Raw genomic sequence first — 27,647 nt, forward strand, 5'->3', positions numbered from 1 at the left:
GGCATAGTGGTTAAGTTCAGTGTGCTCCACTCTGGCAACCTGAGTTCAGTTCCTGGGTGCAGACCTACACCACTAGTTGGCGGCCATGCTGTGGTGGTGACCCACATACAAAATAGTAGAAGACTGACATAGATGTTAGCTTAGGGAAAATCTGTCTCAAGTAGAAAGAGGAAGATTGGCAATAGATGTTAGCTCAGGGTGAATCTTCCTCAGCAAAAAAAACCCAAAAAACAAAAACATGGTAAATTTTTGCCGTAATTCTCAAATTTCATAGGAGAGTCTTAGCATTCATGTAAAGTTAATATTTGCTTAGCTGTAAACTTTTAGTCAGGCTGTAGGTTTGACTGCTCTAAAGGAGAGACCATAATAACACTGGCTTAAACAAGATGGAAGTTGATTTCTATATATTCTATATCATGTAAAGTTTTGAGCTAATGTACTCATTCCTCTCTGTGAAGTTGCTACTGTGTCAGTATTATACTGTCTTATTGCTTTGCCATATTTAATATATGGCTCCTATCTCATTGCCCAAGATGAATGCCTCTGCTCCAGCCATCATGTCCGCTAACTAGAGCCATAAAGAAGGAAGTAAGGGGGAAGGAAATTCTCCTTAAAAGTATGACAGAGAAGTTACATATATCACTTCCATTTAATATCTCATTGGCTGGAATTTAGACACGCTGTACAAAGCAGACTGGAAAATGTAAACTTTAGCTATGCAGCTGTCTAATTCTATTACTGAAGCAGAAGGGAAGAACTGCTCTTGAGGAGAACCAATAGTCTCTCCCACACCAGCTATTCTTTAATAAAATAAAAATTATTTATTAATTTAGTTTCCAGATTGTTCTCAATCTATATATATAGTTTAAAAGTTATAAAAATACTCTGTTAGCTTTTTCTTCCAGTATTTAACTGCATATTGCTAAATAGAATGTTTAAATTGTTTCCTAATTTCTCATGTTTTGATATATTAGTGGCCACTTGATGGAAAATGAGAACTTCTATTTTCCACATCAGTCGCCTCACTTCTTCACCCTTCTATCTCCCCTCTCCAACCTCTAGTTACTTCACAAGTTTCAGTTGAAGCAGTATCACTCTTCATATTATATGACTATGTAAATACAGTTGCTTAGCCAAGGGGTGCATATCTCTTTTTCATGAAATCCATCACTTTTCCTGGAGCTAACATTTACCTTGTTTTTCTGTGTAACTATTGTTAACTTTTGCCCTCAAATGGTCCAACAACTCTGTCATGCTTATCTGTAATATTTTTCTTATGTTCAAATATATCAGTTGGTATTTTTTTCCCCCTAGAGAAGACTCCTCCATTATTCTATTCCAGTATGGACTAGTTGCTCTTCAGTACTGCAGTATAGCTGTTGTCCTGGAATGAACCTTTCCTATTAGCTTGGGAGGCCCCTTTTCATTTCTTTGGTTTCTTTTTTCTTTTTTTCCAATTAATTTTATTGGAATTATAATGGTTTATAACATTGTATAATTTTGGGTGTACATTATTGTTTAGCAATTCCCAAATATACTACATCGTGCTCACCCCTACTAGTCTAATTTTTTATCCGTCACCATACATATGTGCCCCTTTATCCCCTTTGCCTACCCCCTCAACCCCTTTCCCCTCTGGTAACCACTAATCTGTTCTCTTTATCCATGTATTTTTTAATCTTCCACATGTGAGTGAAATCATGCAGTATTTCTCTTTCTCTTTGTCTGGCTTATTTCGCTTAACATCATACCCTCAAGGTCCATATATGTTGTTGCAATTGGGATGATTTTGTCTTTTTTATGGCTGAGTAGTATTCCATTGTATATATATACCACATCTTCTTTATCCATTCATCTATAGTTGGGCACTTGGGTTGTTTCCACATCTTGGCTATTGTGAATAATGCTGCAATTAACATAGGGATGCACAAATCTCTTTGGATCATTGATTTCAAGTTCTTTGGATAAATACCCAGTAGTGGGATAGCTGGATTGTATGATATTTCTATTTTTAACTTTTTGAGAAATCTCTGCACTGTTTTCCACACTGGCTGCACGAGTTGGCATTCACAACAGCAGTGTATGAGTGTTCCCTTTTCTCCATATCCACTCCAGCATTTGTTGTTTTTTGATTGATAATTGTAGCCATTCTGACTGGTGTAAGGTGATATCTCATTGTAGTTTTGATTTGCCTTTCTCTAATAATTAGTTACATTGAACATCTTTTCATCTGTCTGTTGGCCATCTGTATATCTTCGTTGGAAAAATGTATGTTCATATCCTTTGCCCATGTTTTTTTTAAAGATTGGCATCTGAGGGGCAGGCTCAGTGGTGCAGCAGTTAAGTTTGCATGTTCTGCTTCAGTAGCCCAGGGTTCACCAGTTCAGATCCCAGGTGCGGACTTACACACCACTTGTCAAGCCACGCTGTGGCAGGCATCCCACATATAAAGTAGAGGAAGATGGGCATGAATGTTAGCTCAGGGCCAGTCTTCCTCAGCAAAAAAAAAGAGAACAATTGGCAGCAGATGTTAGCTCAGGGCTAATCTTCCTCAAAAGAAAAAGATGATTAGCACCTGAGCTAACAAGTATTGCCAATCTTCTTTTTTTCCTCTTTCTTCTCCCCCACAAAGTCCCCCAGTACACAGTTGTGTACTCTAGTTGTGAGTGCCTCTGGTTGTGCTATGTGGGATGCTGCCTCAGCATGGCCTGATGAGTGGCGCTGTGTCTGTGCCCAGCATCAGAACCAGCGAAACCCTGGGCTACTAAAATGGAGTGCACGAACTTAACCCCTCAGCCATGGGGCCAGCTCCTCCTCTGCCCATTTTTTGATCAAGTTGTTTGTGGTTTTTTTTGTTGAGTTGTATGAGTTATTTATATATTTTGGAGATCAACTCCTTGTCTGATAAATGATTTGCAAATATTTTCTCCCAGTTGGTGGTTGTCTTTCCATTTTGTTCATAGTTTCCTTTGCTTTGCAGAAGCTTTTTAGTCTGATGTAGTCTCATTTGCTAACTTTTTCTTTTGTTTCCCTTACCCGAGTAGACATGGTATTTGAAAAGATGTGGCTAAGACCAATGTCAAAGAGTGTACTGCCTATGTTTTCTTCTAGGAGTTTTATGGTTTCAGGTCTTACATTCAAATCTTTAATCCATTTGAGTTAATTTTTGTGTATGGTGTAAGATAATGGTCTACTTTGATTCTTTTGCATGTAGCTGTCCAGTATTTTGAATATATCATTCCATTTTCTCCTAACCTGTAGAGTTTCTGCCGAGAAATCTGCAGAAAGCCTGATAGAGTTTCCTTTGTAGGTTATTTTCTTCTGTCTTGCTGCTCCTAATATTTTTTCTTTATCATTAACTTTTGCTATTTTTACTATTATATGCCTTGGAGATGGTCTTTTAGTGTTGATGAAGTTGGGCGTTCTACTGGCTTCATTTATCTCTAAATCTGAGGCCATCCTCAGGTTTGGGAAGTTCTCAGCAATTATTTCTTTGAACAAGGTTTCTGCTCCTTTCTCCCTCTTTTCCTCTGGAATACCTATAATCTTTATGTTCCTTTTCCTAATTGAGTCAGATATTTCTCAAAGAATTCCTTCATTTTTTTAAAATCTTAGTTCTGTCTCCTCCTCCATTTGTGGAATTTCTACATTTTTATCCTCTAGAAGACTGTCTTTCCTCCATAAGATCAGTTCTGTTTCTTAATGATTCTAGATTATTTTTTATTTCATTAATTGTGTTTTTCATATCCAGAATTTCTGCTTGATTTTTTTAAAATAGTTTTAATCTCTTTGACGAAGAGATTCATTTTATTGCTGAGCTCCTTGAATTGTCTTTCTGTGTTTTCTTGTAAGTTATTGAGTTTCCTTATGATGGTTATTTTGAATTCTCTGTCATTTAGGTTGTAAATTTCTGTGTCTTCAGCATTGGTTTCTGGGAAATTGTCATTTTCCTTCTGGTCTGAATTGTTGCTGCAGTTTCTCATGGTGTTTGACAAACTAATCTTTTGTCAGGGCATTTGTGGTTTTCTTAGTTTGCAGATTCCACCTGTTATGGCTAGGGGGAAGCAGGAGGAGAGTTTCTGGCCCCACCCTGTCTGCTAGAAACTGTGGGGGTATTATGACTGCTTGCCCCAGCCCGGGTTCATTCACGTGCTTGTGTGGACTGTCCTTGGTGGATGCACCTTCCTTTCTGGACGGAGCTAGGGCCACTCTTTGACGCCTCACAGCACAGTGGGCTCTCCCTCGTCACCAGGGAAGTGATCACCAGTGGGCTAAAAGCTGCCACTGCCTCTTCCCACAGCCTCCAGGACACGTTCCCTCTTTGGGGGCTCAGCAGTACTCTGAGCTCGCAGAGGCCTGGGTTGTTTGCCCCAGCCATAGATCTGCTGCAGTCTCTGCTTGAGGTCCGAGGACTGCTCTGCTTGGCGGGCGGGGCTTCCTCCCTGGAACCCAAGCTAGGGCTGCTTTTTGATGGCACAGGGGAATGGTGGGCTCCCCATCCCCACCAGGAAAGTGAACCTGAGCTGGCTTAAAGCTGCCACTGCCTTTTCCCACAGCTGCCCAGGACGCGTTCCCTCTTTCGGGGCTCAGCAGCACTGTTAGTGCTCTCTCTGGCCTGGGGTGTGCTTGCCCCAGTGATTAGATCAGCTGTGATCTCTGTTTACAGTCCATGTGCCGCTGTGCTTGGTGGGTGAGGCTCCCTCACTGGACCTAGCTAGGGCCGCTCCTTGGCAGCACTGGGGCATGGTGGGCTCCCCTTCCCTACTGGGAGAACGATCATGAGTGTGGACTAAGGGTCACCACTGCCTCCTCCTACGGTCGCCCTGGTGTGTGTTCCTGCTTTCCAGGCACTTGTACAGGCTGGAAAGTATTCATGTGCATGTACAGGGCTGCCAAGGGAGAGCAGGGCATGCTCACCTATCTCTGCCACTTCCCAGGGGGCCAGTCCATCCACCCTCAGGTGTATAGCTGCATGTGTCCTTCAGGTGTCCTGTTGTGCTGTGCGGGCTTCCTCCATTGGTCAGTGAATGTCTATTTAGTTGTAGTTCAAAGTAGGGAGAGACAAAGGGAACACTTCACTCTGCCAGGTCGCTGATGTCACCTCTTTTTCTTTTTTTAATTGAAGTAAAATTCACCATTTAAACCATTTAAAGTGTACAATTCAGTGGCTTTTAGTACAATATTGTGCAGCAACCACTCTCTAATTCCAGAACATTTTTATCACCCCAAGAGAAGCCTCCCACCCATTAAGCAGTTAGTCTTTATTCTCCCCTCTGCCCAGCTACTGGCAAGCACTAATCTACTTTTTGTCTTTATGTATTTACTTATTCTGGACATCTCATTTAATGGAATTATACAATGTCTGACCTTTTGTGTCTGACTTCTTTCATTTATTGTAAAATTTTCAAGTTTTATCTGTGTGTAGCATGTATCAGCACCTCATTTCTTTTTATGGCTGAATAATATTCCATTGTATGGCTGTGCCACATTTTGTTTATTTCTCAATTGATGGCCATTTAGGTAGTTTTTACTTTTCGGCTATTATGAATAATGTTGCTATGAATATTTGTGTAGAAGCTTCTGTGTAGACACCTATTTTCATTTTTCTTGGCTATATACCTGTGAGTAGACTTTCCATGTCATATGATAATTCTATGTTTAACTTTCTGAAGAACTGTCAAACTGTTTTCCACAATGGCTATACCATTTTACATTCCCAGTAGCAACGTGTGAGGGTTCCAATTTCTTGACATCTTTGTTAGGATCTTTTCTTGTTATAGCTGTCCTAGTGTGCAGTGGTATCTCATTGTGATTTTTATTTGCATTTCTCTAATGACTAATGATTTTGAGTATCTTTTTATGTGCTTGTTGGCCATTTGTATTTCTTCTTTGGAGAAAGGTCTATTCAAATTCTTTGACTGTGTTTTAATTGGTTTGTTTTCTTTTTGTTGTTGAGTTGTAAGAGTTCTGAATAGTAGACCCTTATCTATTCTCTCTCTTTTCCACTTCCCCTCTCCCTTTCCTCCCTTCCCTTCTCTCTCTCTCCATATATACACATATGTGTATATGTACACATGTATATACACACAGGTGTGTATATGTATTAGATATTACATATTTATATATGATATATGTTAGCCCCTTTTCAGATGTATTATACTAGGTATTAAATTCTTATCAGATATATAATTTGCAAGTATTTTCTCCTATAGTGGAGCTTGTCTTTTCATTCCCTTGATAGTGTACTTACATGTACAAATTTTTTAAAAAATTTGATGAAGTCTAATTTATCTATTTTTTGTTGTTGATTGCTCCTGCTGTTGGTGTCATATCTGAGAAATCATTGCCAAATCTCAGGTCATGAAGATTTACTCCCATCAGTTTTATAGTTTAGCTCTTACATTTGGGTCTTTGATGCATTTTGAGTTAATTTTTATATATTGACCAATGGAGGAAGCCCGCATAGCACAACAGGACACCTGAAGGACACATGCACCTTCATTTTTTTGCACTGAACATCAAGTTGTCTCATCACCATTTGTTAAAGAGACTGATTTTTCTCCATTGAATGATCTTGGCACCTATGTTGAAAATTATTTCACCATAGATGTGTGTGTTTATTCCTGGACTCTCAATTCTGTTTCCTTGATCTGTATGTCTATCCTTATACTAATATCAAACTGTTTTGATTACTATAGCTTTATAATAAGTTTTGAAATTGGGAAGTATGAGTCTTCCAACTTTGTTCTTTTTCAAGATTGTTTTGGTTACTTGGGGTCCCTTGCACTTTCATATGATTTTTAGGATCAGCTTTTTCATTTCTGCAAAAAAAGCTGTTGGAATTTTGATAGGGATAATGTTGAATTTGTAGATCACTTTGAAGGATTATTGCCATCTTAATAGTATTAAATCTTCCAATCCATGAATATGGGATATATTTGCATTTATTTAGGTCATTTTTAATTTCTTTCAGCAGTGTTTTACAGTTTTCAGTGTACAAGTCTTGTACCTCTTTGGTTAAATGTATTCCTAGCTATTCTTTTTTATGCTAAGGGAATTGTTTTCTTAATTTCCTTTTTGGATTGTTCATTGATAGTGTATAAAATATAATTGATTTCATATAGGGACATTGCTGTGGTCTTACAGAAATAGGATTTTAAGAGAATATTATGAACAGTTAATTGTATACCAACAAATTAGATAACCTAGATGCAAGAGAAAAATTACTAGAATCACAGAAATTACCAAAGCTTACTCAAGAAGAAATAGAAAATCTGAATAGATCTATAGCAAGTAAGGAGATTAAATTTGTAATAAAAAAATCTCCCAACAAAGAAAGATCCAGGACTTGATGGCTTCACTGGTGAATTCTACCAAACATTTAAAGAACAGTCCTTCTCAAACTCTTCCAAATACTTGAAGAGGAGGGAACGTTTCCCAACTATCCTGTGAGGCCAATAGTATGCTAATACCAAAGCCAGACAAAGACATCACAAGAAAAGAAAACTACAGATCAGTCTCTTTTAGAATATAGACAGAAAAATCCTCAATAAAACACTAGCAAAACAAATCCAGCAGCACAGTAAAAAGTTTATATAACCATGGCCAAGTAAGATTAATCCTAAGAATGCAAGCATGGTTCAGCATACGAAAATCAATCAATGTAATACACCACACTAACAGAATGCAGGGACAAAAAAGATCACCATCTCAGTTGATGCAGAAAAAGCATTTGACAAATTCAAACACCCTTTTATGATAAAAACTTGCAAAAAGCAAGGAACAGAAGAGAATTTCCTCAATATGATAAATGGTATATATGAAAAGCCCACAGCTAACATCATATTCAATGGTGAGAGACTGAAGGCTTTCCCCGCAAGATTGAGAATAAGTCAAAGATGCCCGCTTTCACCACTTTTATTTAGCATTATACTGCAAGTTCCAGCCTGAGCAATTAGTCAAGGAAAAGAAGGAAAAGACATTCAAATTGGAAAGGAGAAAGTAAAGTTATCTCTATTCAGAGATGACACAATCATATACCTATAGAAAATCTTGAAGAATCCACATAAAAAACTATTAGAGCTAATAAGTGAATTCAGCAAAGTTGCATGATATACAATCACTGTCATTCATTATTTTAGTAATTTGAGTCTTCATTTTTTCTTAGTCATTGTCAATTTTGATCTTTCAAATAACCAACTTTTGGTTTTGTTGATTTTCTTTATTGTTTTAATCTCCATTTCATTTATCTCCAGTCTAATCCTTACTATTTCCTTCATTCTGCTAGCTTTTAATTTAGTTTGCTCTTCTTTTTTTACTTCCTTAATGTTTAATGTTAGGTATTGAGTTAAGCTATTCTGCCTTTTTTTCCAAAATGAAAATTTTTATTATTTTTTAAAAATTTATATATAGTTTTTATTGAGGTATAATTGACATACATTATATTAGTTTCAGGTGCACAACATAATGATTCAATATTTGTGTACACTGCAAAATGATCACTACAATAAATCTAGTTCATAGAAAGTTAACCAAATGTTTTTTCTTGTGATGAGAACCTTTAAGATTTACTCTTCAGTAACTTTCAAATATGCAGTACAATATTATTAACTATAGTCACCATGCTATACATTACATCTCCATGACTTATTTATTTTATAATTGGAAGTTTGTACCTCTTGACCCCCTTCACCCATTTCGCCCTCGCCCCAACCCCCCTCCCTCTGGCAACCATCAGTCTGTTCTCTGTATCTATGAGTTTTGTTTTGTTTTGTGTTTTAGATTCCACATAAGTGACATCATACGATACTTGTCTTTCTCTGACTTATTTCACTTGTATTATTTTGTTGTTGAAAACTGGATAGTTTGAGAATTATAATGTGCCAACTCTGGAAATCAGATTTTTCTCCCTTTGTTAGGGTCTTTTGTTGCTGCTTGTTTGTAATTGTTGTTTGTTTGGTGGCTTTTCTGAACTAATATTGTAGCGTCTGTATTTGTCATATGTAGCCACTCAAATCTCTATTGTGATATCTTTGTGATCAGCTAATGATTTGGCAGAGATTTCCTTCAATGCCCTAAACCTAAAAATACAGAAAGAAAACAAACACACTTCCGGGGGCCAGCCCTGTGGCCAGGTGGTTAAGTTTGCACACTCCACTTCAGCGGCCCAGGATTTTGCCAGTTCAGATCCTGGGTGCAGACATGGCACCCACACACACACACACACACACACACACACAGGCCATATGCAAAGACTGGAAGAGTGTTTTGTTTTGTTTTTCTTAAAGATTGGCACCTGCGCTAACATGTGTCACCAATCTTCTTTTTTTCTTCTTCTCCCCAAAGCCCCCGAGTACATAGTTGTATATTCTAGTTGTGGGTCCTTCTAGTTGTGGTATATGGGATGCCGCCTCAGCATGGTTTGGTGAGTAGTGCTACCTCCGTGCCCAGGATCCGAGCCAGCGAAGCCCTGGGCTGCCGAAGCGGAGTGCGGGAACTTAACTACTTGGCTGTGGGGCCGTCCCCCTCCCTAGCCTTTCTTCCCAAGCTTTTTGGTTTGCCTGTTGTTTACTTCAATTGTTATCCCTTGTCCCAGGTGGAAGTGGCTAATACATTTCCCTATAAATGTTTTGACAAATGGATTCTGACATCAGCCTCAGCCCTGGGAGAGTTCGTAGTTAGGTGAAATACAGGCAAGTCCTTTGAGATGATTCTTGAGGGAGACAGCAGACAGGTCAAAACAAGCAACTGCAATTTTTTGAGAAAATGGTCTGTACTGCTTTCTCCTATATTGGGAACTTGTACCGGGAATGAGGGCTGTTGTTTTTAAGGCCGTGGCTGAGCTAGATGTGGGGGAATCTCCCAGGCAAGTTAAAATGCCACAAAACTCCTTACTAAATTTAGCTGTTTTTTCCTTCACCAAGCAGTTGACTGATTTTTGTAAGCTTTTGATTAGATTCCAGGATTCATAAAAAGTTGATTCTAGATGTTTTTGCCAATTTTTTTGTCCCTTTTTGTGGAGGGATGATGAACTTTCAGAGTTCCCTACTTGGTCATTTTCACTGATATCACTTGTTTCTTGATTCCTATGTTTTCTTCTTTCTTGATTTACTTCCACATTTTGCTCAAGTGCATTCTCCAGGAGCTTCCTAAAAAAGGGTATTGGGTTAGTAAATTCTTGAATTTGTTTATTTGAAGATGTACTTCTTACACACTTGATTGATAGTTTGATTAGATAGAAAATTCCAGGTTGAGCATGAACCTCAAAAACATTAAGCTAGGTGAAGAAGCCAGACACAAAAGATCTGATATTGTATGATTCCATTTATATAAAATGTCTAGAAAAGGCAGATCTATACAAATAAAGTAAAGATTGCTTATATGGGATTGAGAATGGAGAATGACTACAAATGGGAATGAGGTATCTGATGGTAGTTAATGTAAATATTCTGTAAATAGATTGTGGTGATGGTTGCACAACTCTGTAAATACACCAAAATCATTCAATTGTTTACTCAAAATAAGTGAATTTTATGGTATGTAAATTATACCTCAATAAAGCTGTGGAGGAGGAAGAAGAGGAAGAAAAGAAGAATTAGTAGAACTCTGCTTGATACTGTTGTCAGAGCTTCCTGATGCAGGGAGTGAATCTTCAACTTTAGGAGCATGTGCTTTGGAAACGCACATTCATACATAACTAGCTGGGTTTCTGTTGTATTGATTAAATATAGAATTTGATTTTTTTTAAAAATTTCAGTTTAAAAATTCTTTTCACTCTGAATTTTTAAGGCATTTTCCTTTATTTTCTAACAGTTTGTATTAATTGGGCTTTAATTCGGTGAAGTCCAGTACCATTCTGATTCTCAATTCTTTATAAATGGCCTTGTTATTTGTTTTGGTTTTTTGCTGCTGTTGTTACTCTGGAAGTATTTTGGATCATGTGTTTATGTTTGGTTTTCTAAAATTTCCTTATGCGCCTTTGTGTAGTCTTTTTTTTTTTTTCCCTATTTTTTCCTCTGAGCAGTTAGTGGCAGTTGGGGTTTTCCTGGGTATCTTGTTGTTATAGATTTTTTAATTTAATTTTGTTGTTAGAGAATGCAGTCTATATGATTTCAAGCCTCTTAAATTTATTGAGACTTGTTTTATGGTCTATTTTGGTGACTGTACCATATCTACTTGAAAATAATTTGTATTTTTTGGTTGTTGATGTAGTTTCTATAATTGTCAGTTAAATCAAGGTGGTTGATAGCATTGTTTAGATCTATGTCTTTTCTGATTATTTTTCTTGTCTAGTTCTATCAATCGCTGAGGGAGGGACTTGTTATATTACCTGATGTTTTTGTGGAATTGTCTATTTCCCTCTTTATTTCTGTCAATTTTTGCTTCATATATTTTGAACCTCTGTTGTTAGGCAAAACACATTGATAATTCTCTCTTATCTGATATTGAGATAGCCTCTCCAGCCTTATTTCTAGTCTTCGCATGGTATATCATTTTATATCCGTTTACTTTCAACCTATATATTTCTTCATGTTTAATATGTATTTCTTGCAGGGCAGCATATCATAGTCTTCTTTTTTTATCCATTGTATCAATATCTGGCCTTTAATTGCAGTATTAACCTAGGAGTTAGCAAACTATGGTCCTCAGGCCAAATGCCCGTTTTGGAAATAAAATTTTATTGGAACACAGCCACATGCTTTATTTATTTTATTATCCGTGGCTCCTGTTGCTCTACAAGACAGAGTTGATTAGTTGTGACAGAGACCGTATGTCGCAAGACTCCTCAAATATAGTCATGTGCTACATAACAACGTTTAGTCAGTGACAGGCCACATATATGATAGTGGTCTCTCATAAGATTAGTACCATATAGCCTAGGTATGTAGTAGGTTGTAGTGTCTAGGTTTGTGTAAGTATACTTTATGATGTTCATACAACGACAAAATCTCCTAACGACCCATTTCTTAGAACATATCCCTATCAAAGCAACGAGTGACTGTAATTACTATCTGGTCCTTTAGGAAAAAAGTTTGCTGACCCCTGGTTTAGACCATTCATATTTAATGAGATATGGTTGGATTTAGGCCTATTATTTTATTACTTGTTTTCTGTTTGTCCTGTTTTTTGTTTAGGTGTTTGTTTTTCTTTTTCCCCTTATCTGCCACTTTTTGGATTTTTAAAGTTTTTCTTGGTATTTCGTTTTATCTATTGAATTTTTAGGTATATTTCTTTGTATTTTTAAGTGGTTGGTCTAGGGATTATAATATACTCTAATATCTAACTTTCTCAGTGTTTTAATATTGTGCTACTTTATGCAAAATGGTGATGGTAAACCTTGCAGCCATATGTAGGTCCCTTCCCTTTACCCCACTGCACTGCACTTCTTGCTGTAGTTATATGCATTATATCTCCATACCTTGAAAATGCCACCGGACAGTATCAGAAGTTTTGCTTTCAACAGTCATACACATTTTTGTAAAACTTAGATGGGAAACAAGGAGTCTGTTATATTTATCCAATTGTTTACCATTTCTTTTATTCTTCCTTTATTTCGGAAGATTAAAGTTTCTGTCTAGTATCATTTCCCTTCAACCTGAGGAACTTCCTTTAGCATTTCTTGTAGATCACTTCTGCTGGTGACAAATTCTTTTAGTTTTCTTTCTTCTGAAAATTTTTACTTCACATGCATTCCTGAAGGATTTTTTCACTGGGTATGTGTTAGGGAGAAAACTAGACTCCTCCTGTGTTTTTCCTCTACTCTCAATACCTACTGTATTCACAACATTCACTTCTTACACTAGATGTGTGATGTTTCCACATATCAAGCAATTCTTTGCAACACCAGCTAGGTGTCCTATAATTCAATCCAATTCTGACACTAACTGGAGTTAGTACAGATGCTGAAGGTTAAGGGCTCAGTCCCACAAGACTACATTCCACTTCAGATGACAGTCGCAAGTAGTAGGTCCCCAGATTACCCACAACTTCTGTCCAACTTCGCTACAAATCAGAGGTTCCCACCACCCCCTCTTTGGATTTGATCATTTGTTAGAATAGCTCAGAGAACTTAAGGAAAGACTTACTTATGTTTACCAGTTTATTATAAAATAAAGGATATGATAAAGGATACAGATGTACAACCAAATGAAGAGATATATAGGGGACCATCTGGAGGGGTCCCAAGTGCAGGAGCTTCATTCGCTGTGGAGTTGGGGTTCATTACCTTCCTGGTACCTGGATGTATTCACCAACTCAGAAGCTCTCCAAACCCTGTACTTTTGGGATTTTTATGGGGGCTTTATCACATAGGCATGATTGATCATTAACTTGATCTGCAGCCCTTCTCCCCTTCCTGGAGGATGTGGGAGTGGGGCAGAAAGTTCCAAGCTTCTAATTATTACTTTGTCTTTCTGGTTACTAGCCCCCATCCGGGAGCCCACCAAGAGTCACCTCATTAGAAAAAAAGATATTTTTATCACCCAGGAAATTCCAAGGGATTTAGGAGCTCTGTGTCAGGAACCAGGATCAAAGACCAAATATTAGAACAGAAGATGCTCCTAGTGCTCTTATCACTTAGGAAATTACAAGAGTTTTAGGAGCTCTATGCCAGGAACTAGGGACAGAGACCAGTATATATTTTTTCTATTATTTCACAATATGTAATTTTAGGTGGCCAGTTATTTTCTGTTAGCACTTTAAAAACATTATTCCACTGTTTTTGGCCTAGCAGATGATCTATCTTGGTGATAGTTTCTGATGAGAAATCTGCAGATATTTGAATTATTGTTCCTCTTGAAGATAGGGACCCTATCTTGGATCTTGTTCATCATGACCTAGCACAGTCCCTGATACATAGTACAGGTACAATAAATGTTTCTGGAATTGAATTTATTTGATTGTATTACATTTTTAGTAAGTTAATATAAAGATTAGATAGGCTTATTAGGGTTCTATTTTGGCAGGATCTGAATTGCCCAATAGGTGTCACTGCTGGTATAATTTATAATCCAAGATCACTTTACTAGACATGAATAAACAGACGTAAGAAGGCAAGTGTCACCACTTTTCTGAAATGGTTCTCTTCTTCCATTTTTCCTTAGTTACTTGGCTTCCTTTCTATGTAAAAAGGAGATTGGAGGCAGTAGATGTTTTTCAAAGCTTTTTTCTCCCTTTTCTTTTGCATAGAAACTACTCATCATTTTATAAAATAATGGACAGTTAAGGGACATGCAGAAAGAAATGAGCCAAAAAGTGATCTGGGAGAGTTCTATGGTTTATAACATTACATTTGATGTTTAATATCTACAGAGAGAATTAAATACAGCAGAGATTTCCTTTTGAAGCTCTCAAGTGTTTCCATCTGCAGAAAAAAACCAGACTTTCTGCCTGATCATCCCATTGTACTTCAAAAACCAGTAAGTAGTTTTCTAATTTTGTATTATTTTAATTCCAAAATATGCCTTTAATATTTTCATTTGATTCTAAAATGTCTTTAATATTTTCAGTTGATTATCTTTCTAGATTTTTCATCTTTCTCATTGTGAAATATAATTCAGAGAAGTACATAAATCTAAATGTATAATATTACCAGTTACTGTTTTACCACTCTGGTCAAGAAACAGAATGGAATATTGTATTTTATTTGAGAAATATTTTTCTATTGAAAGGTCATGAAAGAGCATTCCATATTATCTTTTAAAAGTTCTGTTTGTTTTTTAATTAAGTTTTATAATCCACTTGGAATTGATTTTACTGTATGATGTGAGGGTAGGGATCAAGTTTTATTTTTTCCCACATGGATATCCAGTCATCCTAGCAATATATATTGAAAGGATAGTCTTCTGCCTCTTTTGTGGCAATATATATGTGGTCTGTTTCTGGGCTCTCTTTTGTTCAGTTAGTCTTTTTACAGTAAAGCAAGTCATCCCCCTTATTCTTCTTCAGCTTTTCTTTGCTGTTCTTAGCCCTTTATATTTCTGTGTCACCTCATCAAACTCCACCAAAATAAATACAGTAAATTAAAACATACATGTATCTTTTAGGTCATTGATTAGAAAGGACAGAGTTTTGGCATCAGGCTTAGGTTCAAGTTGCAGCTCTACTCTGTGTACTGGTATACCAATCAAACTTACACAAGTCACTTAACCTTCTTGAGCCTCAGTTTTGCCACGGCAGATAAGGATGATAATCTCCAGTTGCTAGGATTAAATGAAATAATGTATGAAAATGCTTAGTTTGGTACATACTTCTCTTTATTCACTCAGTAAATATCGATTTCCATCTTATATGGTCTTCACTTCCATTCTGACTGGAATTTGACTTTCTTTTATTTAGAGTTTTCATAAACACTATTTTATATAGGTAAAAGCAACTAGGATTCTATTGAGATGAGCTCAGAATATAAGTATGCTGAGAATGGCTCAAATATGAGATATAGACTACCACCTGTGTTCTTCATTTTTGGGATTTCTAACCTTTTGTAATCCATAGCCTTTTTTTTTTTTCTTTATAGTTTATATCAGTGTTTCTCAATTTAAACTACCTAACTTAGAGATAGCCAGCCCAGGTGGTCTAGTGGTTAAGATTTGGTGATTTCACCACCATGGCATGGATTCATTTTCCGTCAGGGAACCACACCACTTGTCTGTCTCTTGGTTGTCATATTGTGGCAGCTATGTGATGCTGAAAGCTGTGCCACTGGTATTTCAAATACCAACAGGGTCACCCATGGTGGACATGTTTCAGTGGCACTTCCAGACTAAGATAGACTAGGTAGAAGGACCTGGCCACTCATTTCAGAAAAAATTGGCCATGAAAACCCCACAAATAGCAGCAGAGCATTGTCTGATATAGTGCTACAAGGTGAGAGGAAGGCGCAAAAAGACTGGGCAGGGTTCTGCTGCTGTGCACTGGGTTGCTAGGAGTTGATGGCACTAAGAGCAAGTTGCAGTCATTCAGCCAATTATTCTTTTTAAAATGAAAGCAGGAATTTAAGTTTTTTTCATAATACCTTGCACACAGGAATATTTAATGAAGAAAAACGTCCTTGATGTTTGAATTTTTCCACTAGTTCAGGGAGCTTAGGGGCATATGATCCTTGGTCTGTAAGAATAATCTAAACTTCAATGCTATATAAATATAGTCATTTTTTCATTTGCAGACTTTCCATTTCTAATAACATTTTATTTTGTAAATAAAAGTTCAACATACACATTATTTTGAACAAACTTTATAAATTAGAATTCAGTTTACTTTTGATTTATGCATTAACATTTTTTAAAAACTAGGTACCACAAAACAGAACAGGCTTGGAATATTATCTAATATATTTAAAAATGAATTACCTATGTTTTATTAAACATGGAAAAACTTTTATTTGACACATTTCAGTTACTTTAATAGTTTCTATAGTAACATGCATTTAGATTTGTAAACACTTAGTAGTGTCACAATATTCAGTTTGATAAACTAATTAGTAAAAACTATTTATTCAATCTAATTGATATATTAACTTTTTTCTGTATTACAGGAAAACAACCAAAATTTTAAGTAGCATTTTAAGAACAGATGAATTTGAAGATAAAGAATTATTCGTTTTATATTTTGGACACCTACAAATGAAGTGGATCTAGTAACAATAACTGTAACGAACTGTGACAATTCAATTTATTTTTAATTTTGATGGGTATTTGGTTTCTCCTAAAATGAGAGATATTTTAAACTACAAAGAATTTTATAATCAGTTTCAACTTTGCAGGCAGTTTCCTGCATAAATTGGGAAGTAACACTGGAAAGTAAGAATTTGGTTAGTGAAGTGGGAAGACTGTGTATTTAAAATTTGCATGCTACTTGCAATTTTTTGTTTTTCATCACTTGTAATAATGGAATGGAAATGTAAGCTGTAAAGATTTTCAAATATAAAGTATTTGCTACGATGTATATATGGTACATAATTTCTTGTTGCTTCTAAAGTTGCTTTTGTTCTATTTCCCACTGATTTCATTAGCACTTGAAAGGATCTTTATAATCTTTTCAGAGGCTTAGAACAATTCAGGATGTTCAATGCATAGTTCTCAATGACAGAAGGGAGAATATTTTAATAGGCATTTCTTTTCAAATACATGATTGATCTCTAGTTTTTTGATAATAACATTGTCTAAGATTCATTATTACTAGCAGAGATTGACAATTTGGAAACAATAGTAGTGAATGAAACTGAAGGTGAAAAATAGCTGCTACGTGTGTTACTAATCAGACCACGTGAACTGTAGAAGTTGAACAACTGCAAAGTAAAACTGGTATTTTTATTTCCAAAAGAGGAAGAATTTAGGCATTTGCAAATAATTGAGGTGCATTAAGTTTCAATTCTATAATTTCTTATAACAAGAACATGGATGGATGAAGAATTTTTGGGTTTAAACTTTTAGCTCCTAGAAATTTTATACAATAAATCTCCTGCACTTTGTCGCTCTGGATGTTACTGTTATAAAAAAAAAAAATTCTTCCAGCACAGTGTCAAAAAAAATTGCTGATATAAAAGGTAAGTGTAAACTCTCTCTACTTCTGTTCTCTCAGATTCTCTCAGATCTCTGGGTCTGTTGGCAAGGCATTCAAGACCATCATTTGAGAGGAAGTTTATCTTAAGCTGAATTCTGAACTCCTAAAGCTAGCACATTTTCCCTCACTGGTCTTTGGGCTTATTACCCAGATTGAAGCTTTAGTCTATGGTAGGTTTCCCAGCTTGGTCTTTTAGTACTCTACTCTTCATTACTTTGTTCTCAGGAAAAATAGATTGTTTTTTAAACAGAAAAGAAAACTTCATTAACCATAAATTTAATGGTTACTTTCAAATGCGATATTTATACTTAGGGCCCAATTTTTTCATTTATTTTTTGCCCTATTTTCCCTTTACATTATAAGTTGCAGTCTATGTATGTTTGTGAATATACACATTCCCACACACATACACAAAAATATATGTATAATTTTAGATCTAGGGTCATCTCAATAAAAAAAACGTTTTAAAGCTGGGGTCAGAATTGCCATATAATTCCTATCCTCAAGGTCTTTTGATTCTGGTTTAAAAAAATGATAGAACCTATTCCAATTGGGAACCTAAAGAGCCCTTCCACTTAGCACTCTTACTGAGGGCAGAACCTTTCAAAGTCATACCACCATGCTGCTTTGGAAATTGCCCAGTACCTGAAAGACTTGATGTAATTTCTGAATCTGATACTTGAAATGGACTGGCCAGAACAGTTTTGATTGGCTATAATTTTTACTTTCAAAATTATTTATAACCATTTTCAAGAAGAGTTTGTATGTCAAAAGTCCCCTAGGTTTCAAAGTCTTTTGATCCTTTCTTACAGTATATAATCAGAATGAGACTACAAAGACTATTTTATTATCTATTTGCCTTTGTACATATGTATAGCTTGTTTGAATAATCATTGTATATCTCCATTAATGTTGTTCTTTGCTTTATATACAAATTAAAAGAGTTGAGCCAGGTGTTGTTTCATAGTGTTTGTCATCTTTAGAAATCACCAGAGACACAGATGTGTGTGTGTATATATGTGTCAAAATTTACTATCTATGTCTAGTAGAAGCTATGAAAAAAATAATTTTATTTAGTTTGAATGGGGCTGGAGCTTATATGAAAGTATTGATAAAAGTTAATATTCCATAAATTAGTTCTAGAAAATATTTTAGGTCAGATTTTATATTTAAAAAATAAAATTTTAGTTCAAGCTTTCCTTTCTTCTGAGTTTTCAAACAGTAAAAAGACAGGAGAAATTTACTTCACATTTTTCCTGGAAAACGTGGTTTCAAAGGAATTTGGACTAGAGAATAATATGGTAACAAATTGTATATGCATTGTATTTTCATTAACAGTGTTTATCATCAGAGTAGATTTTATTAAAAAGATTTATGAGCGTGTACAGCAGAGTATATAAGGTACATAGTTTTAGTTGTTCTGGCGAAACTAGGATTGTAGTCATTCTAGTGGTGAAACTGGAAGATGGATGTTTTCTGTCCAGTACTTCCCTACTATTTTATTACTTCCCTAAAGTTTTATGCTTGTTATATATTTATTCTTTGTTCACTCAGGTTAAAATTTTGTTTTCAAAGTATTTTGAAATTGTTATTTAAATGCAAGTGTCTTTTTCATAAGAAAAGTTAACCCTCTGGATCACCTCTATCCTCTCTGGATGATATGCCATAAAATTTGAACCAAATTTTCTCAAAGTAAAACTCTCTCTCTCCCTGATTTGTTTAACTTACATACAGGGAATTATAATGCTAATAAATGATATAATGGTGCTACCTTACTAAATCGTACCCTACCTATCACAGAATTGTTCACTGTGAAAAACCAGTTTATAACCTGACAGATGGATAGAGATTCTATAGGTTACATCCAAGGTTGTTTTAGGTTCATGTATTGTTTTTTAGCTTAAACAATAGGAATTTATTTTCTCACAGCTCTAGAGACTAGAAGTCCAAGGTCAAGGTGCTATCAGGGTTGATTTTTCCTGAGACCTCTCTCCTTGGCTTACACTTGACCACTTTCTTACTGTGTCCTCACGTGGCTTTTTCTTCGTGTATGTGTATCCCTGCTGTTTCTCTCTCTGCATATAAGGACACCAGTCATATTGGATCATGTATTAACTTTTTAAGTAATGTAAAGTAAATAGTCATAGGATCACACGTTGGAAATGGAGTAGGCATTATTGAAGAATAAACTCATAGAAAATCAGTTAGGTAAAAATCAGAAAAACATTGCTTTAACCTTTATAGTTTATGACACATCTACAAAAGCTGTCCTATGAATAATCTAAAAGTTCCCACGTTAAATTTTTCCTTATCATAACAATTTCTTTTTCACAATTTTGCTTCTTTACATGTACACTGTTTTCACATATTAGGATTTTGTGACTAAAGGGTTTTAGGTTACAATGTAGCAAAACAGCAAATATTGAGAATAATAGTGAACTTTGAAAATTGAGCTAAAATTCACATGAAAGGTAAAGTTACAGAAGACATTTTAGAAGAATACACATCTTAGAGTAAATATATTAAAAGTATAGAGCAGATGAATAACTATAGAGAACTTTTTAATTCACATTTTAGATAATACTTGTTTTGCACTTGGAACCCAAGAAAAATGTCTAGGAACATCTAGTTGTTGTTCAGGATCCACCATGAAGCTGAAAAGAGAGAAACAATCTTTTAAATAACAAAAGTAACTTTCAGGCTAGTTAAGTTCAAGTTGCGAATCATTCTTAAAGAGACTGTTCCCCCATCTTTAATCTGCAGAATTACTTATCTTTCTAGTCACTATCTCCTGACTATTTGAGCCAATATTGAACGCTTCCTATGCCGTTGTTATTTGTACCATCTCTTCTGGTACCTGGTCATAGTCTAAGTAGGAATTTTGTTATACATGAATAAACCTTGTTTTGGCAATACGATTATAAATGCCCTGAAGATAAATCATGTAGTGTTTTAATCTACCTCCGTACTGGCAGTAGTTTGGAAACATAACATTACATACTGATTTCAGAAAGATTGGGTATAAGCAAGTGGATCTGTTTTCAATAATATTTTTTTTAGTACATACTATAAAATTGGAAATTATTTTCCCCAGTGAATATAAATAACCCAAAGAGAAACTATGGCAAAGAAGTAACATTGGTGGAATGCTGTGACACACAGACAAATGGAAAGGATTAAAATTTGTTTTCAAAGCTGTTTAAATAATACACTATCAATAGGATCTTACTTTCTTGTGTATCTTCTTTTCCCATAACCATAGATAGGCCTTTCCCCTTCGCCAAGGGATATTCTGCTCCACAGACTGAATTCTCATACTCTTTTTGTCTGGGTGGTTTATGATGGGTAATGGGCTTAGGCTGCCATATTCCAGTATGCCTCATCTGAATGATTTTTACATTTGAGATTTCACAGGAATGTATTTTGGTTTGTAGTTTCATATCTGGGTGCAGACTGGCTTAATTGCTTTATTTCTTAAGATGTGTCTTAGGTGAACCACTTAGGAATCTTCAAAAAGGCAATCTCATTAGAAATCATAATTTGTGAGCTAAATTAGAAATACAAACCTACTCATCCTGTTTCTAAATATAATAGCTTTTTCCTTTCAGATTTTAATTTTAGGTCTAAATATGTGCAGCTAAAACGTTTTTGTTATTTTTAGCCTTTATAATTGTATAACACACAAAATGCACAAAACTAGTTATTAAAAATATTAGAAGTCATATGACCATTAAAACTGTAAGTAATATTTATAAGCTAATTCAGCTTCTTGTTTAGGGAGGTGTGTCTGCTGTTGCAATTATGAAACTTTAACTTTAAAATAGAGTAGGATGCCCCAATAGATGTTAAAATCTTATTTGAGGTAGGTTTAAAAAATTGTGTTAGAAATCAAGCCTAACTTTCCTTTGTGTTCTGTCAAATTCCAGTAGTTATTGTTGAAATTAGATGTGATATGAAGATTAATGTAAAATAAGGTAGCAATTAAAAGGTATGAAATTGTATTGAATTAGAGCTCGGAGTACAAGAATTGATCCAGTTTTATTTATGCTCAGTTTTTCTCTCTAAATTATGAAATTCTCTGAAAGAATAATATAATGCATGTAACAGTGACACTAATATTGCATAGAAAGTTAATCCAAGATGAAGTAAAGTTGGGCCAGAAAAATCAATCAAGTTACTATAAATGACCTAGTCTTGCTATGGTAATTTTTCCTATTAACTCATTAGCCTCCCTTTCTGTACTCTTTCTATTGTATTCTTGTTAAGTGTTTTCTGTCCTGGAAAAATTCAAAACACCAGTAAAAGAACAAGCTTCCTCCTTTGCTTCTACATTGTTGAATCAGTTTCAAGATAAGGACAGTTGAAAATCACTATGATGGCGGACACAAAATCTACAAGTGTCAGGACTTCTTGGGAAATTGTCATGACTGAATACCACTGGTGTTTATGATGACATCAAAGTCCTTATTCATTCCTTCATTTAGGAAATATTTGTTTCCTTGTGCCATACACTATACTAATACTGCATTAGTGTAGGGGATGTGAAGATAAATAAGATGTGGATCTTCCTTTCCTGTATTCTATGCCTGAAGCCTGCAGCCGTCATATTTACAGAAGTTATGTTCTAGTTCTTTTCTTCCCATTTATAACAGACTGTTCAAGTCTGGTATAATAGTTGAGCTAAAACTTTTTTGGGTAAATTCAAGGCAGTCATTGAAGTCTCTTCCTTAACAACCTGTGCTACCACACTTACCTGCAATTTTCCTGAAGCTATAGTGCATCCTAATTTAAACTGCATGAGTCAAACTGTGAATCACAAGAAATTTCAACCATATTCATGGCTTTCTTATTTAAGGATTTAAGTCTGAGATATAGAGCGAGAGAAATTTTACAAGTCTACCATTTTTAGGCCAGACAAACCTGTCCTTAAGATCTAAGTAAATACATAACTAGAGCTCAGGCTGAAACTCTTAAGAGTCAGCCAATTGAAAGCAGTCACACCTGATCTCTCCCATCTTGTCACCTAGGTTCAATTTCAGAATTTACTTTTTCACTTTACATTTTTCCCCAATCCATCAAAATCTACCCCAATTTTAAATTCCTGGCACTTTATTAAAACTGTTCCCTTGGACACTGACCTTCTTGTCAAATCCAATTTTCAGTCCCATTCTCTTTAGTCATGCTCTACTACATAGGTCCCAGAGGAGTACAGTTCCTTGCATTTTTACTCCTCTTGGTTTCCTTGATACTCTACTACTATGATTCTCCTACCTCTGATTGCTTCTCCTCAGTCTCTTTAACAAAGAGGCTTTTCTCTCTGAAGCTTTTAAATAAAGGCGTTTTCCCAGGCTTCTGTTAGATATTTTGTTCTTACCTATACACTTTCTCAACAATCCTAAGCTTCAGCCCTCATTTTGCTGTGGTTAACTCCTGAAAACTGCTTTTGCAGGGAACTCTCTGGGCAGCTCCTGGTTCAGATGACTTTTTTTTTCCTAGCCTAGATTATTGCCCTGCCTGACCAATCTCTCTCCTCTCCCTGACATCCACCTTTCTCCCTCCCAACACAGATACTACTATTTAGAGCATTCACTATCCCTTTCAAAAATCTTTAATGATTCCATATTACTGCAAGAAAGTTCAAACTCTTCATTATGACATTTTCAACCTCATTTCATACTCTCTCCTCTCTCCACATGTACTATATACAAGCCTTATGCTTTAGTCAGACCCTTTGCACCAATTGGTCAAGCGCATTTAGCATTTCTTGCATTTGTTTGTGTCAACGATGTACTTCTACGGAAGTACCCTTCTCCATCTTTATTGTCCAAATCTCGTCTCTTAAGGTCCAGCTCAAGGATCATCTCCTCATTAAAAACAAAGAAGCAATCGCTTCTCTAAATCCAGATAGCACATTATGATTCTAATAACTACTATGTTATCCCCTGAGCTTGCTTTTTTTCCTGCAAACATCTGTCTTTCCTACTGGACAGAGAGCATTTTATGGGTAGGAACTGCATTTTTACTTTGTACCATTTCTAGCTCCCAACACAATGCTTGTTCAAAATTGGAGCTCAATCAGTGCTAGTAGACAGGCTAAGCACCCCAGTAACCACAGTGCCTAGCACATATTAACACTCATAAACACATGTTTAATTGGTAATTGGTGGGTAGATGAACAAATGAATTTTCATTCTCAATTATCTTAAATAAGCTTTGGCTAGGCCAGACTTCTTAGACAATTTCATTTCAAATTTCTCTTTCCATTCTCCTTTCCCCCAATTACAAATAATAATTTAGCAGTTATTATAATAAAATTATTTCTAACATAAATCTAATCTCCAGTCTATGGGTCACATCTCAAATTTTATTCAATACACTGAATTATAATGTGGTAAAGTATTTGAATAATTTTTTGAAATATCATGATTTGACTTGTACTTCGAATTTGTTACAATTTTGAAGGTGACCAGCAAATGACTAACATTAGGTTTAATATAACCAGGAATACGGGTCAACTAAAGACTAAAGATGATAGAATATATAGATCTTATTTCCTCCACCCACTCTCAAATTTTAAGATCTATAAAGAAATAATAGAGCACCATTGATAAAGTGGGGGGGGGAGTACATACTAACTTTTAAAAAGTGAAAGACAATACAAAAGCACATAGAAGCATTGTGAACCCAGGATAATTACCAGGAACTAGCATAGTGGATGTGAGTTCTGGAGTTTCCAAGAAATCCACGTTACTTCTTTGAAATGTCTTGCTATAACTCGTCTGAAGGTGGCTGTATAAATAATTATAAGTTAAAGCTGTGCATTTTTATTACAATCTTGCTAAGTAGAGTACAGCAGAGTTCAAATTCAGTCAAGATGGCAAGGGTTTGGATGATTTGGATTAAGTGCCTGAATACAGACTTCTTTTTATGGTTGTTTAGTCTTAAAAAGACTCGAGGAATTTAACAATTATCAGAAATATTAAAAAAATATTTTTAGAAACAGGAGAACATTAATTCTCTTTAGAAGATAAAACAAAAGGAGATAAGCTTTAATTGTGGCAAGAAGTTTAAACAGAAGGGAGACTATCTTGGCTGTTGGTATGTTTAAGAAACAGGATAGCTAAGAAGAGAGACTATAGAATTTCCATCCCTACAGAGTAACAAGGAAGAAAAAGTCATCTGTCTTCAAGTGTAGGCCTGGAAGCACAGAGTTGAATAAGTTGCCTTTAAAGCTCCATCGTGCCTGAAATTCTATTGGTGTCATTATGCATTATAGCACAAAGTACCTTAAAATAGCCACAAAAATAAAACTTTTAGGTGAAGTACATATCAACTAAATTTCCAGGTATTCTGTTACTTCCATTACCATATTTAACACCCTAAATATGGGCTTATTGGAGAGCTATATTCTCTGTGCCATTTGAAACCAACTACAACTATTTATATAATCACAGATTAGCAAAAATTTCATTCATCCTATTTTTCTAATTATATATTTGTTACTTATTAAACTTCAAAGAAGTTAGTTTTTTAACTCTATCGAGGAAAATTGACAAATATAGTTATATATATTCAAAGTGTACAACATGATGATTTGATATACATTATAAAATGATTACCAAGAGAAGTTGACTTGTTTTTAATTTTTTCCAGTGTCTTGAATTTCCCTTTTATTTGCACTGTTTAAAGACATTTAGAAAAGTTGTTGAACTGTGCTGATCTTAACCATTATATATAGTTTTATTGTAAAATAAAGTAATAACTGCAGAGCTTATGAAAAATTAGGAAGTAAATTTTTTTCTCATCCCTGCTTTTCCATGTCCTTTGTTCCTCCCACCGCCCCACCTTAGACACTCATGACCCATGTCTAAATCTTCTTACCAAAAAGTATCAGTAAAATGGTAATATTTACGGTGGGATCATTACCAAAAGTATTTGTGCTTCAAGAGAAAAGTGGTTTCTAATCCATGAAATAAATTCCTAAAATTGTGGGATTTAGGAAAATGAGCAAATGGGACAGGTTTTAAGGTGAGGTAAAGGGAATGGGGCTTTTCCTCCAAGTCCTAAAATTACTTCATGTAATATTGCCACCTCCCTGGCAAAATAACCAAAAAAAAAAAAAAGGCCTGCTGATAACTTACCTATTCCACACACTACTGTTCTCCCAGAACTCATAAATCATGTAGCGAGATTCATTTGTAAGCTTCTGTATAGAAATACTGAAATGTATAAAATGCATAATTAGCTACAGGAAATTAAAGACAAGAAGCAAACTAATTTTTCTAATAATCTCTATAGATGGTATGAAACAGTCTTATGCCTGCATGAAAATTGAAAGTTTTGTCAAGAATTGATTACTTCAATATGTCTGTCTGACACAATTTTTTAGGTTTCTGTTTTGCATCATGAAGACTGTCTCAGGTTATTATAGACATCACAAATATAACTTTTGTAATATTTCATTTATTCATTCAGAAAGATTTATTGAGTATCTGCTGTGCTATGGTTCAGAAAAATTTGTGTGCCACCGTCCTTGCCCTCAAGTGTAGCTCTTTGGATTGATCCTGTCAACCTCCATAGCTCTTCCCAAACTCTTGGCCTTATCCCTATTCCCTGGATTGACAGCTTTTATTTGGGGTCCTGCTGTAAGCCATCTTAGTCACCTGGACCTCACTCCTGCTATACAGCTGACTCCTAGTTTGCCCAGTGGTCCTCTCCTTTCTCTTTTACACACACACACACACCCCTCTCAACTTTCTGTCCAGATCAAGTTTGAGAGTCTGCATTCTGGCCATAATTTTTTTAATAGCTTTTCCAATTTAGGGAACACAAATTTGTTTCTTCAGGCCCTTTGATTAGCCTGAGAATGGCTAAAGCCAATATGGTATGTTTTGGAGGGTTGAAATGGGTGGTGGTTGAAAAGACAAGTTGAGGTGAAGGCTGGATTTAATCCTGTAGCAATGAAGAACCACTGAAAGATTTAAAGCAGGAACAGTGTCATGGTTTTGAAAGATCTTTCTGATGGTGGTGTGAAGTATCCTATGGAGAACAGTACAATGCAAGAATAAAAGCTAGAAAGGTGGCGAAATCACTTAGATGAGTGATGAAGATCCAAATTAAGGTAGAAAGAAAGGAGTAGGGGACAGATTCATAAACTTAAGTTAGGAGAATGGAACACAAATATAAAGATGCCTTTAAAAAGTTAATTCCACAAGTCCAGCTTATTCAGCCTGTTTCACAATATATTGAGATTAGAAATCAAAATAAGAGGTTAGAAAAACAAAAGATATTGATTTAATAGAGAATAACATGTATCAGTATAATAGCCAAGCCAAATGTAGATTTATGATTTACCTAAGCATGACCAGCAGGTGGTAGTAACTACACACAGAAATTTTAATAGTTTTTTCCTTTAGCTCTTTGCCTGTAAATAGTTTAGTATTTTTCATAAAGTTGTTTATCTAGCTTGTTTCATTAAGTATGATGCAGCAAACACTGTTAGCTCAATTTCAGATTTTCTGGGGAAAAAGTTTATAATAGAATCAAAGGGAATTGAATAGAAAGTGAAATTGGAGATTTTCTGATCCCAGGAGTTCATGGATAGGCTTTTGCGGGGGCTTCCTTGAAATCCAGAAATGAGCTGCAAATTAAAGTGTGTATTTATTTTTTTCTAGGAAGAGAATCCATAGCTTCCATCATAGTCTCAAAGGGTCTGTAATCTTCAAACATAACCTGATAATGTAATGGACAAATTTCAATCCCTGACTCTTTTTTTTAGGATAAAGTTTAAAATACTCAGGCTAGCATTTTAGGTTCTTCATGAACTGCCTTCTACAAACTAATTCATTTGTACTACTTATCACATTAAATACCCACTTATCCTGCTACCTGAACCTTCCATTTTCCAGACTACCCATAAGACCATAAGAAAATCACAAAATTTTAGCATAATTCTTAAGCTTTTGAAGGATTGAAGAAGATATCACAGTGTGATAAGATAGTGCTTTGAAGTATGGCCTAACAGGCTTACCTTCATCTACCACTTACTAGATTTGTCACCTTGGGCCCAGTACTTAACCTCATTTTCC

The 27,647-nt window shown here is 35.4% G+C and overlaps 2 protein-coding genes across 2 annotated transcripts in view; one reads left to right on the forward strand and one right to left on the reverse strand.

Moving 5' to 3' along the window:
- Positions 1-18,632, forward strand: part of C16H8orf88 (chromosome 16 C8orf88 homolog) — a 34,055-nt gene extending 15,423 nt beyond the window's left edge. The window contains exons 5-6 of the mRNA XM_046641575.1: positions 14,311-14,417; positions 16,532-18,632. Of these exons, the coding sequence (XP_046497531.1) occupies positions 14,311-14,417; positions 16,532-16,555 (131 nt within the window). The 3' untranslated portion in view covers positions 16,556-18,632. The remainder of the gene's footprint in view (positions 1-14,310; positions 14,418-16,531) is intronic.
- Positions 18,633-18,758: 126 nt separating this feature from the next.
- Positions 18,759-27,647, reverse strand: part of NECAB1 (N-terminal EF-hand calcium binding protein 1) — a 171,389-nt gene continuing 162,500 nt past the window's right edge. Inside the window, exons 11-13 of the mRNA XM_046641574.1 lie at positions 25,701-25,778; positions 24,257-24,348; positions 18,759-20,213 (exon numbers count right to left, since the gene is read on the reverse strand). Of these exons, the coding sequence (XP_046497530.1) occupies positions 20,185-20,213; positions 24,257-24,348; positions 25,701-25,778 (199 nt within the window). The 3' untranslated portion in view covers positions 18,759-20,184. The remainder of the gene's footprint in view (positions 20,214-24,256; positions 24,349-25,700; positions 25,779-27,647) is intronic.

This window comes from Equus quagga, chromosome 16, assembly GCF_021613505.1.
Source record: "Equus quagga isolate Etosha38 chromosome 16, UCLA_HA_Equagga_1.0, whole genome shotgun sequence".
NCBI lineage: Eukaryota > Metazoa > Chordata > Mammalia > Perissodactyla > Equidae > Equus > Equus quagga.